Here is a 17,219-nt window from a genome sequence, read left to right as displayed (position 1 = left end):
AAGGAAATGTTATCCATCTATGGGTGAAGGAATTAAGTCTTAGAGAGGTTAAGTGACTTGCCCCCCTAAGAAGGGGTTTAGATGGGGTACAAACCTAGGTCAACTGACTCCAGAACCTTTGATCTTAACCTTAAGACACATCATCTATAGTTTTACTTCTAGAAAGCTATCCTAGACAATGTTCACAAACTAGGACAAAGATTCATTAAGAGAAATGTCTAGTGTAGTATTTTTTTTATGATTACAAAAAATGTAAAACAAGTTGGATATCCTATAGGGGTATGGTCAAATAAATCATCCATGCAAGGAAACCTTAAGCAGCCATTAAAATCAATGTTGTCAGAGAAAATTTAATAAACATGGAGAAATGTTCATGATACGCCATTAAATGACACAGATTACAAATCGTACGTGCAGAATGACTTTAATATGTGCCGGGGGAAAATGTATTTTCCAAGTTTTCTATAAGCATGTTTATACTATGTGGGAAACATCTTTACAATGTATCTAAAACCTGTGATCTCTTCTTGGTCTTTCTGCTTGTTTCCATTCTTCTTTCTTTTGAAGACCTAGCCAAGCCCCCCCCCACCCCCCCACCCCCGCCCTCTAGGCCCCTGTAGCTGTCCGATCTTCAGCAGTCACTCTCACTCCTAGCAATAACGTAACAGTCCTCCTAGGCAGACTAATATTTTTGGGTTTGTTGTTTGTTTTTGGTTTTTTTCTAGTTTTATCGAGAAATAATTGACATACATCACTGTATAAGTTTAAGGTGTACAGCATGATGGTTTGATTTACATATATTGTGAAATGTTTACAACAGGTTTGGCTAACATCTATCTTCTTACATAGTTACAATAAAAAGGAAAAGAAAGAAAAAAATGTTTCTCCTTGGGATGAGAACTCTTAGGATTTGCTCTCTTAACAACTTTCCTACACATCATACAGCAGTGTTAACTATAGGCACCATGTTGTACAGTACATCCCTAGGACTTATTTATCTTATAACTGGAAGTTCGTACCTCTTGATCACCTTCCTCCAATTACCCCTTCCCCCACTTTCCACCTATGGTAACCACAAGTATGATCTCTTTTCCTATGAGTTTGTCTTTTAGATTTCACATATAAGTGAGATCATACAGTATTTGTCTTTCTGTGGGCAGAGTAATATTTATTAAGCTCTACCACAGGCCAGGTACTTTAAATATATTATCTCACCTCAGGACATAATCTTGTCCTAATGCTCAGGACATAATCTTGTGAGGTAGGACTTATTAATATATCTATTTTGTATACGAGAAAACTGAGGTTCAGTGTCTTGAACAAAGTTGTGCTTCAACTAAATAGTAGAGCCAGAATAAGAATCCAGTTCTTCTGATTCCCAACCCATTGCTTTTTCGTTTGCAATAGTGTTTCCCCAAACGTGGTCCAAGGACCTTGGGGGCTCCCTGATTCCTTTTTAGGAGATGCATGAGGATCTCCTACGTGTCTGCGTGAGGCCAGATTTTCTTTATTCAGCCAAAGCCACATATCATAACAGAAAGCAGATATGAGAATCCAGCTGCCTTCTATTAAGCCAGATACCAAGGAGATTTGCAAAAATATAAAACAATATCACTCTTCTCATAAGTTTGTGGGGTTTTTTTTTGTTTTTTTTAAAAATTAATTTATTTTTGGCTGCATTGGGTCTTTGTTGCTGCGCATGGGTTTTCTCTCGTTGCGGCGAACGGGGGCTGCTCTTTGTTGCAGTGCGCGGGCTTCTCATCGTGGTGGCTTCTCTTGTTGCGGAGCATGGGCTCTAGGCACGTGGGCTTCAGTAGTTGTGGCACGCGGGCTCAGTAGTTGTGGCTTGCGGGCTCTAGAGCGCAGGCTCAGTAGTTGTGGCGCATGGGCTTAGTTGCTCTGCGGTATGTGGGATCTTCCCGGACTAGGGCTCAAACCCATGTCCCCTGCATTGGCAGGAGGATTCTTAACCACTGCACCACCAGGGAAGCCCCATAAGTTTTTTTTGTTTTGGAAAACACAGTTTTTTAATTAAAATGTATTATTTATGTTGACATGCAATGGGCTTATTATGTTTAATGAATTAATAAATATTTTTAAATGTTCTCACTTTTTAAAACCTTTTTGACTGGGAAAATATTTAGTTTATTAAATATTGTGAATGTCTGGGATATCAGACACATCATCTCAATATGTAAATATCAAATCACATTTCAAAGTCAAATTTAAATTACTTGGATTTTTTTTCTTTGCTCTTCTCTAACAATGACAACTAAGACCATTCTATATTGTATTAGTTTCTTCAGTCTTTAAAATAATTTTTAAAATGATGTTCAAGTAAACTTCCAGCAATTATCTTCAATTTTTTCTGAATAGAAAGTTCCCATTCTTAAGACATAGGCTTGTAATTCATATACTTGATATCACTCAGTGGCGTTTTATCTGTAGTAGGAAGAGGACAATCAAATATCAAGGAATATTAGAAAATCATTTAAGCCTTACTCATTTGCTGCCTCCTTCCCTGTGACATGTACATAAAACTCTTTTGGAAAGACAAATATATAATATCACTTATATGTGGAATCTAAAAAAAAAAGAAAGATACAAATGAACTTATTTAAAAAACAGAAATAGACCCACAGACGTAGTAAACAAACTTATGGTTACCAAAGGGGAAAGGGAGAGGGGATAAATTAGGAGTTTGGGATTAACATATACACACAACTATAAATAAAATAGATAACCAACAAGGACCTACTGTATAGCACAGGGAAATATACTCAATATTCTGTAATAACCTATAGGGGAAAATAATCTGAAAAAGAATATATATATGTGTATATATATGTGTGTGTGTGTATATATATGTATAATTGAATCACTGTGCTGTACACCTGAAATTAACACGACATTGTAAATAAACTATACGTCAATAAAAAAATTATTTTTTAAAAAAAGTTCTTTTGGGGGCTTCCCTGGTGGCGCAGTGGTTGAGAGTCCGCCTGCCGATGCAGGGGACACGGGTTCGTGCCCCGGTCCGGGAAGATCCCACATGCCGCGGAGCGGCTAGGCCCGTGAGCCATGGCCGCTGAGCCTGCGCATCCGGAGCCTGTGCTCCGCAACGGGAGAGGCCACAGCAGTGAGAGACCCGCGTACCGCAAAAAAAAAAAAAGAAGCTCTTTTGGTTCTACGTTTGCCACTAGGGATTAAGTTCTGCGTTTATAAAATTGAGATCTAATCAAGATCATATTTAAATATCAAAGCAGTTGTGACTAACTAGAGCTCGGATACTACCTGACTCCATCTCGGCAAAGGATTATATTCAAGAAACAACCATGCTCAATAAAACCAAGTAATTTTTTTTCTGATATCCTTCAGGAAAAGGCCAATGATAGTCTCTCACTTTTAATTTTTAATATGAGAAATATCTATAGATAAAACTTACATAAACAAAATCTCTTTGGCGTCCTTAAAAATAGTGGCAAGTAAAGGAGTCCTGAGACCGGAAAGACTGAGAACACCTGTTTTACAACCAGCTGCCCTCCAGGAGCCTCTGATGTTGTACATAGGGTTAAACACACTGCCCAGTGGGGTAATGAAATTCAAGGCCTGCATGACAGGCACCTTAAAGAAGTTGTAACAAAGTGCTGTGGGTATTAAATGACAGTGAGACCTTTTCTAGATGGAATGATCATGGGGAAGCAGAACTTGAGGTGGGCCTCCAAGATGATAGGATTTTATGAGCAGAAGAGTTCTTGCCAGGTGGATAGAACCATAACAAGCACAGGAAAGCATGAAAGGGTGAGTAAGCCCACTGGGGGGTGGCTTAGGGTGAGTAGAAGGTGTGCGTGGTGGGAAAAGGTTGGAAAGTTGAGCTGCACTGTGAGGGCTTGAATTCCCAGCTAAGCCATGTGGACTGTGTTTGGTATGCAGTGGGGACACCTGACATGTTTTGAACAGAGAAATGACGTGAAGTGAAAATTACAAACTACCTGGGAAAAACAAGTCAGAATCATAAAAATTGGCCTGGCAGTGGTGTATAAGATGAGAGGAGGGGCAGTTAGGACAATTTGCAGGGACCCAAAATGAGGACCTGAGTAAGGTGGGGCAGTGGCAGGGGAAGGATGCCCATTGGCCATGCTGACTGGTCTCACAAGGTGGCAGGACATTGGGGAGGTCTTCTGCTTCAGGGCCTGGCTCCAGCTGGGTGGGTCCAGAGCCTCTGGAGAGCCCTGATCTTGTTCTTTAACCCTTTTCTAAACTCTGGGCTAATCATTTACGTTTGGTTACACAGTCTTTCTTCAGCCAGGCTTAGTACATTTAGGTCTTTCTACATTTCAGTTGTATTTTTCTGAGACCAGGCCTTACTTAGCCACTTTGGCTGGACCTCAGCCACTTGAATATAACTATCTTTTAGGGAAAATTCTTTCTACAGATTGCTAACCTCGTTCATGATGAGTTGACGCCTATATTTTCACTATCTCAAGATATAAGGAGACCTCACTTAACAAAACCTAGACCAGGGACTTCCCTGGTGGTGCAGTAGATAAGACTCTGTGCTCCCAATGCAGGGGTCCCAGGTCCTGATCAGGGAACTAGACCCCACATGCATGCCACAACTAAGAGTTTGTATGCCCACAACTAAGGATCTCGCTTTCCACAACTAAGACCTGGTACAACCAAATAAATAAATAAACATAAAAAAACCAAACAAACAAAAAAAACAAACCTAGTCCAGATCCTTTAGGATGGGTATTGTGGAGAGACTTTTTATGGGGTGAGGGGCCCTCCAGGGGGCGCCGGGTTCACCTTTTTGTGGTGGCTGAGGGAGAATGAAGGCAAGGTCACTCCTTGAGACCTGGATATTCACCCCTCCTTGAAAGCCTGGAGGAGACAGATATTGCTTGTCTGAGAGCGCCCTAGTTTCCTTCCAGAGAGCGATCCTATTCCAAGTTCTGGAGGTGATATACTTTGCCTCTCATTACGGAGGAAGAATCAACAAGACTGGTTCTTTTTTTTTTTTCGGCCGGGCTGTGGGGCTTGCAGGGATCTTAGTTCCCTGACCAGGGATCGGGAACCCTGGCCTGGCAGTGAAAGTGCCAACTCCTAACCATTGGACTGCCAGGGAATTCCCAGCAAGACTTGGTTCTTGATCAGATGTGGTAAAAGGTAAGTGAAGAGAGAGAGGAGTGTGATAGAATGAATGACAGACAGTAAAGGCAAATCTTTTCTGAAAAATGTGAGGAGGAGAGGGCAGCTGAGGTCCAAGATGCTAACCCTCAGCTCTCGCTCAACCCCTCTGCTTGCCCTCCAAGGCCCCTTCTCATTTCCACAATAGAGAAATTTACTACTGCGAACCTTCCATCTCCAGTCAGTGTGAAGAAGGAAAGGACCAAGACACAGCACCGTAGTGCTCTCTTCAGGTGCACTGAACACTCTTTGTAAAGAAAAGGGAACCCTCATACACTGTTGGTGGGAACGTAAATTGGTACAGCCACTGGAGGACAGTATGGAGGTTCCTTAAAAAACTAAAAATAGAGTTACCATATGATCCAGCAATCCCATTCCTGGGCATATACCCGGAAAAGATGAAAACTTTAATTAGAAAAGATATATGCACCCCAATGTTCATTGCAACACTATTTATAATAGCCAAGACGTGGAAGCAACCTAAATGTCCTTTATCCATTGACAGATGAATGGATAAAGAAGGTGTGGTATATATATACAATGGAATACTACTCAGCCATAAAAAAGAATGAAATAATGCCATTTGCAGCAACATGGATGGACCTAGAGATTATCGTACTAAGTAAGTCGGAAAGAGAAATACAAATATCATATGATATCACTTATATGTGGAATCTAAAAAAATTATACAAATGAACTTATTCATAAAACAGAGACAGACTCACATAGAAAACAGTCTTATGGTTACCAAAGGGAAAAGGGGAGGGAGGGAGGGATAAATTAGGGGTTTGGGATTAACAGATACACACCACTATATATGTAAAATAGATAAACAACAAGGACCTACTGTATAGTGCAGGGAACTATATTCAATATCTTGAAATAACCTATAATGGAAAAGAATCTGAAAAAGAATATATATATATATATATATATAACTGAATCACTTTGCTATACACCTGAAACTAACACGACGCTGTAAATCAACTATAATTTTAAAATTGAAGGGAAAAAAAAACATATCCTGGTGCTTGTCATACCATTCTTTCAACTTTTTTGTAGGTTTGAAAACATTCCCCCAAAAATGTTAGGTTAAAAATTATAGTATAACTAAGCAATATTGACTGTTTCTGAGTTTTTACATTGATCTATGTTGGGCTGACCCCGCAGGCCTGCAAGCCTTGTAGCTGCCCAGCCTCGAGACCTAAGAAATAGCCCAGAGTCAGTGACAGAGACATCAGTGTCTTATTGGACAGGGACTCTTACATGTCCACAGCAAAAGGGTCCTGGAGCAACAGCCCCCAACCCCTGCTGATGGCAGAGAGCAGGCAGGACATGGCAGCAATCTTCACCACTTGGGGGAGAAGGGGGCTACCATTTATAGGGGGAATTTAAGTCAGGCTGGCTCATCAGCTATGAGGAAAACCAGCAGCTAGGCACATCCCTCACAGCCCCTCAGGTTAGCAACCGTCAGGAGGGCAGATGTTTCCCTTAAATAAACTAGCAGGTGGAGCCGTTCTGGCCTAAGGATTAGAATGATCACTAGCTGGGGCTGGGGGCAAGCACGTTCACATGAGTAGGGTGCAGGTGAAGCGGGGACTGGTCAAGCAGGGGATGTACAAAGAGCAAGAGAACAGCCGTCTTGAGTGGCCTGACCATACAATCTAATTGCTCTTGTTCATTTTGTGTGGGCTAGCACTTGCTTATAGATAAACAGAAGTAAGCACTATTTACAGAAAAATTTAAAGTTGAGTCAAAGACCTTAATTTTTCCTATGAATCAATCCAAAACCATCATTATTTGATCTTAGCAAAAGAGCACCTTGAGACAGTCTCCCTGGAAAGTGGTTTGAGAAGCTGGGTAGGCCCTTCTAAATAAGGGTGTCGGTCTTGTGCTTGTTTGCAGTCCCTGACTTTGACACCAGCCAGGGCCCTGCCTTTTTCTAAGCTAAATAGACCGTGAATTTGGTTCCTCAGGGTGATCTCCTCCCACCCTCTGCTCTCAGAGAAAGAAGTAACCCTCAAACCACACCAGAGGGAAGCAGAAACACAAATGCCTTGTGTCCTTTCCTGTAACCGAGCTGGATGCCCTGCTACTTTATCATACCCGCCCCACTGAGAGCCACAGTGACAGAATAGTTCCCTATCCATCTGAGCATCTAGCACTCCTCTGGAGACTATAGTTCTTCAAGAGCAAGACCAGTTTTAATCCACTTCTGCTAAGAACAAAGCCTCTAAGGCTCCACATGGGACTTCCCTGGTGGCGCAGTGGTTAAGAATCCACCTGCCAATGCAGGGGGCACCAGTTCAAGCCCTGGTCTGGGAAGATACCGCATGCTGCAGAGCAACTAAGCCCATGTGCCGCAACTACTGAGCCTGCGATCTAGAGCCCGTGAGCCACAACTACTGAGCCCACGTGCTACAACTACTGAAGCCCGCGTGCCTAGAGCCCGTGCTCCACGAGAAGCCACCGCAATGAGAACCCCGCTCACCGCAACTAGAGAAAGACTGAGCACAGCAACGAAGACCCAACACAGCCAAAAATAAATAAATAAATAAATAAAAAGAAAGACTCCACGTGGGTGGGCTGGCCCTTCAACCTCCCTCACTTTGAGTAAGCATTATGGATCCATCTCTATTTGGATCCACTCAGTTTCCCTCCTTATCTGTATAGCCTTTTTTTTTTTCATATAGCCTTTGATATTCTTTTTTTATCTTTGCCCAAAGGAAAATGACTAAAATCCTCAGATATAACATTATCACTTTATTCAGGAGATAATCAAGTATGATACAGGGTTGACACTGACAAATAGCTGTACAGAAAATTATACAAATCTGTTACATTTGCTAGAAGAGACTCTCATTGTAAACAAGGAAGAAAAACCAGGAGGGTGCCTAAAGGACTGCAGTGTTTTGAGCAAGTGTCCCCACGCTCCCTTGAGTGAAGGTGGGCTCAGGTGGAGGTGGCCCTTCCAGCAGGAAGAGGAGGAGGCAGCCCCTATGCAGAAGCTGAGCCTCCTGGCCCCACCCACACTCAGCAGCAGGCCTTGTTGAACTCCTGGAGGGCCCAGCGCTTGTTCTCAGTTGCCTGCTTGAGTTGGGTGTACTCTTTCACCAGCCTGTCAAACTCCTCCCCGAGGACCTCATAGGCGTTCAGGACCTGTCGGGACTTCTCCATGTCCTGCTCTTGTAGGTGAATGGCCCCCTCCAAACGGTCCCTAAAAGCCCAGGCACAGAAGATACAATATAAGGATCTGGTTCCTCAGAAACCACACGAGAATGAGAAGGCACTAAAATGAATGAGTCTGGAGGGTATGGGGACCAGCTCTGAATAGCTGCGTCAGGCTCTTGGGAGTTCTCACCTAATGAGACGATGAACTTCCACTTTCTCATCAGTGTAAGTGTCAGACAAAATCTTGAGCTCTTCCATCCTGACCGAGGGAAGAAAGAAATGTCAAGCTGAGGATCCCTAACAGCAGTAGACTTAGGAATGGGACCCAGGACCTGCCAATGGTCAAGGTCCTGTGTTGAGCAGTGACAGGATAAACAAGGTCATTCCAAATTCCCGAGCAATTTAGCTCACAGTAAACCACCTACTTCAGAGGGCTTTAAAATAAAAGACCCAAGAATGTTGACAGCTTTAGAGTAATCCAAAGGCTAATATTGCTATGTGACATTTACTGAACACCCACAGGGTGCCAGGCGCGATGGAGGCGAAAGAGATGAGGGCGAGGGTTGGAGTGGGTGGTGTATGAGATGGAGTCCCTCAGATCCGCAGCGCTCACAGCTCACCGCAGCTTAAGGATCATGGCGCTGCACTTGACCTCCAGGTACTGGGCATTGATACGGTCCAGCTCAGACTGAGTCTTCAGCCGGTGCTCCTGAAGAAGCCTCTGCAGCAAGGCCAGGCAGCGAAGAAGCACCTGAGCACCCGGGAGGCAGGAGCAAGAGGGCGGCCATGAAAGAGGGTAGAAAAGAAAGCAGATCAGAAATCCCTGGCTTCCCCAGAGGGGCCCCTGGGGTCAGGGTAAAAAAGAAAGGAGGCCATCCCACCGCCCTGCCAAACCTGGGAGTAGGTGGCACTCTTCTTCTCCAGGAGCACCATCTGCTCCTTCTGCTGGCTCTTGGCATCCTGGCACTGCTGCTTCTCACCCACCAGGACTTCTGCGAGGTTCCATACCTTTGCTGCCTTCAGGGTTTCACTGTCTGAATCTGGGCAGAGACAGAGCGCTGGATAGGAAAACCCTAATTGCTCCTGCCCTTTGAAGGCCATGTTTCAGTGCCCCTATCCGGTATCTAACCCTACAGATTCTGTCTTCCTCCAGGTTTTCTTCTGATGGCCTGGTAAAAACAGCCCAGTTCTCTTACTTTCCAGATTTGGCCCTTAATTCTTTTTTATTAATCTTTTTGTAAAAATAATTTATTTATTTATGGCTGTGTTGGGTCTTTTTTATTTATTTATTTATTTTATTTATTTATTATTTTTGGCTGCATTGGGTCTTCGTCGCTGTTCGTGGGCTTTTTCTAGTTGCACTGAGCGGGGGCTACTCTTCATTGCGGTGTGCGGGCTTCTCATTCTGGTGGCTTCTCCTGTTGCGGAGCACGGGCTCTAGATGCGCGGGCTTCAGCAGTTGTGGTGCACGGGTTCTAGAGCACAGGCTCGGTAGTTGTGGCACGTGGGCTTACTTGCTCCACGGCACGTGGGACCTTCCCGGACCAGGGCTCAAACCCGTGTCCCCTGCATTGGCAGGTGGATTCTTAACCACTGCGCCACCAGGGAAGCCCTGGCCCTTAACTCTTAAATCATAGAAATAAAGATAAGGTCAACTCCTATTAACCTGAATTTTACTCCCTATTTCATTCTGATTCTCTTAAGAACGAACCATCCTTCCCTGCAGCAAGAGGACGCTGCCACTTTGCTGAATAAAAGAAGTCTGTACAAAATTTCTTGCTTTTATTCTACCAGCAAGGAAACAAACAAGTAAACATTTCCAACGCTTCTCAGCTTCTGTCCCAAATCTAAAATTCAAACACATTACTCTCCAAAGAGAAGACCAGGAGCCCTGAAGGCCAGCCATGAACAGAACACAGCCAGCACGCACCTGAACTGGGATTGTGGTAGCAGAGCAGAGTGAAACATTTCTTCTTGAGCTGCTCCTCCACTTCAAGCAGGAGCCGGGCTCTCATCCACATAAAATCCTACAGCCACAGAAGTGAAAAGTGAGATGTGGACAGACTGTTGGAACTAGAAAGATCCAGTGAATGAGTATGTGATGACTAACAATCTCAATGATAACCAAAGAAAATGCATCAAGAGATATCAGGGAGATTAATTTTTAACCCATCAAATTAGCAAAGAATATAATGACTGTCAAGATCCCATGTTGATGAAAATGTGGGGACCTAGGTGCACTGGGAGCTCTTCTCTGGAGAGCAGTTTGGCAATACGTACCAGTGTGTTCAATGTGTGTAGCCTGTGACCTGGTGATCCCAATTCAAGCACTAACACTCGGAAAATAATCATACAAAGACATGTATGAACTAGCATGTTCCTATCAGTGTGGTTTCTACCAGCAAAAATGTGGAAATAACCTTAAATTAATATCCATCAATAAGGTTAAGCAAATTATGCTACATCCATACAATGGAATCCTATCTGTAATTTAAACTGATGATACAATAAGGACTCTGAGCACTAACTATGTGCCTGGACACTGCTGAGAGTGCCTGAGGAAGGTGAGAGGGATAAATTAGGAGGGTGGGATTAACAATACACACACTACTATATATAAAATAGATAACCAACAAGGACCTACTACATAGCACAGGGAACTCTACTCAATATTTTATAATAACCTATAAGGGAAAAGAATCTGAAAAGGAATAGATATAAATATACATATAACTGAATCACTTTGCTGTACACCTGAAACTAACACAATATTGTAAATCAACTACACTTCAATTAAAAAAAAAAAGAGTGCTTTAGGAGGTATCATCTTATTTACAGCTATTTGAAAAGTAATATATATACCTTAAAATAATCATATACTTGAAAAAAGTCCAAAATATATTGTGAGAACAGATTATACTCTCTATACAGGTATGGAAGGTATAATACTATTTATGCCAAGCTGTATATAATAATACTGCATTTATTTCTAGATTTAGTATTTCAGCTTTTACTTTCTTCCTTGTAATGTCTTTCTTATTTACTTGAGTTTGACCACCACGAACATGTTTCATTTTTATAGAAACAATAAAGCTTAACCAAAAAATGTTTAAATATATGGGAGAAATTAACCCATTTCCCTTCTTTGGTCCCAATATCTGCCCCCCGCCAACCTCTGAGGGTGGCATGAGCTCCAGAAGGTCCACCTTCTCCAGCCCAAGCAGTGGGGGCACCTCCCTCTCCTGGCTGGGACCTAAGAGCTGTGTCAGCTCAGTCACGAGCAGCCGCTGTTCAAGGGTCTCATGAAACTGAGAGAGAGAATAAAAAACAAAAAGAAGTTACTATAAAACTTCTCCCACTCCATCTCCTCCATCCTCACAAACCAGTTTTTCACACATCTTCAAAGTCCTCAAACGTGTCACCCCCTTCGGATGACTTCCCAGCTGCCAGTACTTTCTCCTGTCAATCTTTCTTTTCAAAACCCTGACAACACATCCACCTCTTCCCCATAACCACAGTCCCTTTCCTTCTTGATAACCACTACTCAAAGCTCCTACTTCCCCCAGATCATAGAATCAGTTGAAGCCATAGCTGGCCTCGTCATTCCTATAGCTGGTACCAATGCCTACTTCATCTCTCCTGCCTCACCTTTTTGTCCTCAGAAGTTAAATTTCTGTCTTGTGTCTTCACATAGTAGTCCACAAGCAGCTCTTGAATGACTCTCTGTAAAATTTCAGACCTTAACCACGTTGTCTTATGCAATCGAACTTCCTTCCACGCCTAGAAAAACAAAAAAATCCCAGGTAGGAACCCCTCTTTCTCAGAAGATATTTCCTTCCTCCCTATTAGCCCTTCTCCCAGGGCCCTTACCTGAGCCTGCTCCTTTGCCAGTGTGAGGCTTAAGCCACTCTCGTCCATGTGTTGTGAGAGACTCAGCAGCAGTTTGCTGAAGTGTGGGTTCTGTAATAGGTCCTCTTCACTCAGGTTACAAGGAGGAAGCTGTTTGCTGCACACTTAAAGGGATGTCCCCCATAGGGACCAAAAAGCAAAGACAGTATGGACTCAATTTATATAACTGAGCATAACTCTTAGCTTAATACTCACTTCCAAAAAACCCCTAGGTTTTTGGTAGGGAAGTTTTCTAAATCGAATGAAAATTTTAAGAAAATCAAAAAACAGGGAATTCCCTGGCGGTCCAGTGGTAAGGACCTTGTGCTTTCACTGCCGAGGGCCCGGGGTTCAATCCCTGGTCAAGGAACTAAGATCCCACAAGCCCCGTGGCGTGGCCAAAAGAGAAAGAAAGAAAGAAAAAAATCCACAAATAAACTAGAGGCAATACTCAAAGTAACAAGCATTTATATTATATACAAGGACATTAATCAAGAATTAGGCAATGAGTCTTAAAAAAAAAACTAAGATCTTAGAAAATGGAAATGCAGTTGGAAAATATTAGACAAAGAGAATCAAGAATAAGGGACTCTTTGGTATACCACAGTACCTAAAATGCCTCATTCACACAGAATACCTAGAGCTCTTGAGGAAGGAAAAAAAAAAAACCACGTGTAAAGTTCCCTCTTTGTATGGGATCTCTAGTCGCATAAGCAAGACTGAGAGAAGGTATATTCTTAACAGTAAATAAAAAATTTAACTAACCAAATTCTCCTTATTGTAAATAGACTGAGTAACCCATATGGATGCAGAACAGCACATGCGTGAGAAAAAGTGCAAGAAGTCAGGATCCACTGTTTATTCCATATGCTCAAAGGGCTTTTTTTCCATCTCTTTTCCCACGTGCTTTCTGCTGAGGTCTTATGTTTTACTCCCACTCACCAAACACTTACATTTTCATTCTTTGGACCATCATACCAGAGTCCTTTTAGAGAATAAGAAATCTCTCTTTTTTTTCCCCCAAAGGCATTGAAAGATCACTATGGAAATGGTCAAAATACAGAAGATTCAAGTTTTTGAAGGATTCAAGAAAGGATTTGAGATATGCAAAGAATTCAAGATATGGAAGGATCTGAGATTTTGGAGGACAAGATATGAGAAAGTTCAAGACACAGGTAGGAAGGTAGCTTTCAAAAGTTCACTGGCCACGCTCATCTTCAGGATATGCTTGCTAACTCAGCGTGGGAGCATCTTGAAATTTTAGTCTATTGCACTAGCAGGTACCGAACAGTATAATCTGTCTGCCAATAAGAGAGTGTTTAAGAATCTTCAATTATTCTAGTTTCTCTAGAAAGTTAGGCTTCTGTGCGAGAAACCATACTGGTGAACATTATAAATCCTTTTTTTATTTTTTTTGGCAACGTCGCATGGCATCTCAGTTCCCCAACCAGGGGATGAACCCAGGCCATGGCAGTGAAAGCGCCAAATCCTAACCACTGGACCACCAGGGAATTCCCCCTTTTTATTATAGACGACAAGACCCTAGATAAGACCTCTCTGGATAAGTCCTCAATCCTCTTTCAAATGGCTACACTTACCTTGTTGGAGTATTTCCATCCCTTCTCCAGATGAGCAGAAATCCCCGGATGCCATCTGCTTTTCTTGTGATTCTTATCTGTCCAACTGAGTAAAAGAAACAAAAAGATAAATAAACTGGCTTGGCTGCTGGAGAGAGACAGCTACCTTGGGTTCAAATTTCTGTCATCTACAAGCTGGGGAGGAGAAACACCTCTTACAGGGCGGGGACTATGTCACACATCCTGGGTCCTGTCTGAAAAGGAGCCTCCTTGGGAAAGAAAACTTTCCAATTCACTAGTCTAAACAGGAGGATGGCCCCCTCCCCCCACCATTATGTCTAAGGTTAAAACTGAGCTGCTGCTTTCCAGTTATGAGTGAACTGGGAAAGGGGGGAAAAAATCCAGGTCTGCTTTTTTCTCCAGTCAAATAAGCCAGCTATCAAATTCCACAATAGTTTCTTGTGCTTCTTTAACTTGTCCTTTCATCTGAGATCTGTTGGTAGTTTTTGATCATTAACTCTAGAAACATCCTTCTGGACTGACGAATCATTCCACACTTGAACAAAAACAACTGGTTTTCACATAACAGCCTTAGTAAAGAGCACCTGGAGGAAAGAGCATGACAAGAAGACTGACAGGGAGGTCAGGGCCAGAAGAGGAACTCAAAGGTGTATTAATGCGTCTGAGGCCGGGAGGAGGACGTGAGCCGTCGGTGTTTTGCCAGAACACGGAGTACACTGAAAAGAATGACATCAACACAAAAGGGCAGTAAAGATGGGCACAGTTTGGACTCTGTGGAGACAAAATTTTTCCCTTGACATGACTTCCCATTTTTTTCTTTCTTTGCTCCACCCCCTCCTCTCTGCAAAGTATCAAACTCCAAAGGGAAGCTGAGCCTCCCAAAGCAGAACAGACATAGGTTACTATGATTTAACACTTCATGTTCACAGAACATTTGGTTTACTCCCTGGTTTTATGAGTAACATCAAAGTAACTACTCATTTGTGTTGTAACATGGTCTAGAGGGGGACGTAGCTGAGGTATCAGAATGCTAAGACTTAATTTGCGGCTCAGCCGTTGCTTCTGTGCGAATTTAAGGGAATTGATTTTTTGTGCCAAACTTTTTCCCACCTGCAAAACTGAGATAACGATTCCTGCCTTGGATGAGACATTAAGAATTAATAACACAATCGACTTGTCAACAAAAGCCACTACTTAGTGTTTTAGCATTCTGTTTATCACGGATCTAAGCCTGAAAATAAATTTTGCAGGGAAACTTCGCCCACGGAAATGAGGACCAACCCAAATTTCAAAAAAAAGTCAGCTGTTCTTCCCTCCCTAGGGGAAGTGCCCACTTGGGGGTTTTTAGGGTGCTTTCCTCTACCCTTTTAAAGTGCTACAGGGCGTGAACGGTGGCGGCAATCAGGCTCGATTCTCCACCCTTTGCACTCAGACGTGTCTAAACGGTGATACAAGGACCGAAGCATTTAAATGTTCTGACTCAGGCGTCTTTTAAATTCTTAGATCTGTCTTTACACGCTGCACTGAACGTTAAATTGATTTTACAGGTATTTTCACAAGATGTGACCCTTACAGAGCCCGAGATGAATCAAAATGCGGCGCGGGCTCTCCAGCGCCTACTTTCCTTCCGCCTGGGCAGTCAAGGATTCCCAAGGCCGAGGGCGGTCTCGGCGACCGGATACCGGGGACTGGCCGGCTTAACCCTCCCAGCGCTCCTCCTCCCCGCAGCGCCGCCCGCCGACCCTCCGGAGCAAACCTGCACAGCGTGGGCAGCTGAAGCTCCCGAGGCAGTGCCGAGGGGGCTGGGGCGGGCAGGCCGGCGGCAACACCCAGCCCCCGGCCGCGCCCGGGCTCCGGAACCTCTCCCTCGGACCGGGCTCAGGGGCTACGGGAAACTAGGCCCGGGAAGACGGCGCGGGGAGGTCGGGGGAGGGGAAAAGGCCGAAAGCTCACGGGAGGCAGTGGTAGGGGGCGGGGCCCCACTCGAGGCGGGAACGCAGGCTCCGCCCCCCGCCTCGCTCGCGCCCTTAGACCGCAACGGCCGGAAGACTGCGTGTTCGGAGTCCGGGCTGGGAAAGGGAGACGTCGTAGGCAGACTTCTTTACCATTTCTCCTGGGTACCTTCCCCCATGTTGAGGGCAAACGTTGAGAAGACGGTAATAATTGCCGGCTTCTACTGAGGGCCCACAATGAGTCAGACTATGCCAAGAGTTTTACTTTCCTTGCCCCGCCCCGTTTAGTTCTTAGAGTGTCCTACGAGGAAGTCACTATCATACCCATTTTACAGAGGGGAAAACTAAAGCGCAAAGAGGTTATGTGGCTTGCTCAAGATCGCGGCCTGCAGAGTGTAAACCTGACCCAAGGGCCCTCTGAACCTTCCCAGACCTGCCGCCCACTGGCGCTGCCAGCCCTGCCCCTTGGATGGGCTTCCCACCCAATTTCCTCCCCCAGGCTCCTCCTCTGCCCTCTCCTTTAACTCTCATCCTTCACTAAAACCCCTGTCTTCCTTTTTTAGACTATGTGGACATTTATTGTTTGCTTAACCAGAAGTCTGGAGCTGGGGGTCCTAAGGCTTCTTGGTAGCTCCCTGGTATCAAGGTTGTTTACTGTTCTCTTCGCAATCCCCTCATGGTCAAAAGGTGGCTTCAGAAGTTCAAGGAGTACATCCTCTCAACAGCATCCCAAGCAAGATGGAAGGGGAAGAGCCTTCTTCCTGTAACAGTCAAGGAAGAAAATCTTTCCCAGGAGCACCCAGCAGACTTTCCCATATGTCTTATTGCCAGGTTGGGTCACCTGCCCACCCCTAGACCAGTGAGCTGGATGTCTTACATTTGCCCCCCAGATCCACCTTCTCTTCAACCTATGTAGAAGGTAAGGACTACCTCAGGACTTCAGGGTTCCCATATTCTCTGACTAGTATCAGCCAATGGGGGATCCCAGCAGGAGGTGGGAGGACAATTCCCCTGACTTCCTCTCTGGCCTTGACCTCAGGCTGGCTATGGACTTTGACCAAAGGTCATTGCTCCTCTCAGGGGGGGTCTACCCACCTCTCTCTCTTAACCCCCACCCACCCTTTTTTCAAAGTCGACTGGAATTAGGTGAATTATTTTAAAAATATTTGATGCTAAGTAAATTGCACCAAGGTTATGAAATCTCTTGCATCAGAGAAGCAGATAGTCTGGGGTAGAGGGAAAAGAATCTCAGGGCTAGATGTGCTGGGTGGCAGAGAGTTTAACCTTTTCTTTTGGTACCAACTAGAGAATTCTGCTAGCAATACATAGGGAAATAGGGTGATCCAGTGCAGAAATTTTTTACCCCTGGTCATCTTGTCAACTGCCACCTTTCATGCTTAAAGTGCTGTCATTTTCTAAG

At 44.0% G+C, this 17,219-nt stretch overlaps 2 protein-coding genes across 11 annotated transcripts in view; one reads left to right on the top strand and one right to left on the bottom strand.

Annotated features, from left to right (window-relative positions):
* The window catches only part of REM2 (RRAD and GEM like GTPase 2), a 120,444-nt gene that overhangs the window by 41,299 nt on the left and 61,926 nt on the right, over positions 1–17,219 (top strand). The window lies entirely within an intron of this gene.
* HAUS4 (HAUS augmin like complex subunit 4) lies at positions 7,939–15,789 on the bottom strand. Of its 10 annotated transcripts, none has more exons than XM_060145857.1 (11): positions 15,604–15,789; positions 14,432–14,618; positions 13,848–13,932; positions 12,232–12,367; positions 12,010–12,141; positions 11,535–11,669; positions 10,292–10,388; positions 9,256–9,419; positions 8,982–9,112; positions 8,552–8,620; positions 7,939–8,407 (listed from the first exon to the last, which is right to left on the bottom strand). In XM_060145857.1, exons 2-11 carry the CDS (start codon positions 14,577–14,579, stop codon positions 8,224–8,226), a joined length of 1,281 nt encoding a protein of 426 aa, XP_060001840.1. In that variant the 5' UTR covers positions 14,580–14,618; positions 15,604–15,789; the 3' UTR covers positions 7,939–8,223. The 10 variants fall into 10 exon arrangements, with proteins under 10 accessions (XP_060001840.1, XP_060001858.1, XP_060001878.1 ...); XM_060145875.1 differs by having other exon boundaries at positions 14,432–14,563; XM_060145895.1 differs by having other exon boundaries at positions 12,232–12,374; positions 15,604–15,788.

The sequence above is a fragment of the Lagenorhynchus albirostris genome, chromosome 1 (assembly GCF_949774975.1).
Source record: "Lagenorhynchus albirostris chromosome 1, mLagAlb1.1, whole genome shotgun sequence".
Lineage (NCBI taxonomy): Eukaryota > Metazoa > Chordata > Mammalia > Artiodactyla > Delphinidae > Lagenorhynchus > Lagenorhynchus albirostris.
Note: the sequence above shows the minus strand (reverse complement) of the source record. Positions and strands in the feature narration are given on the sequence as shown.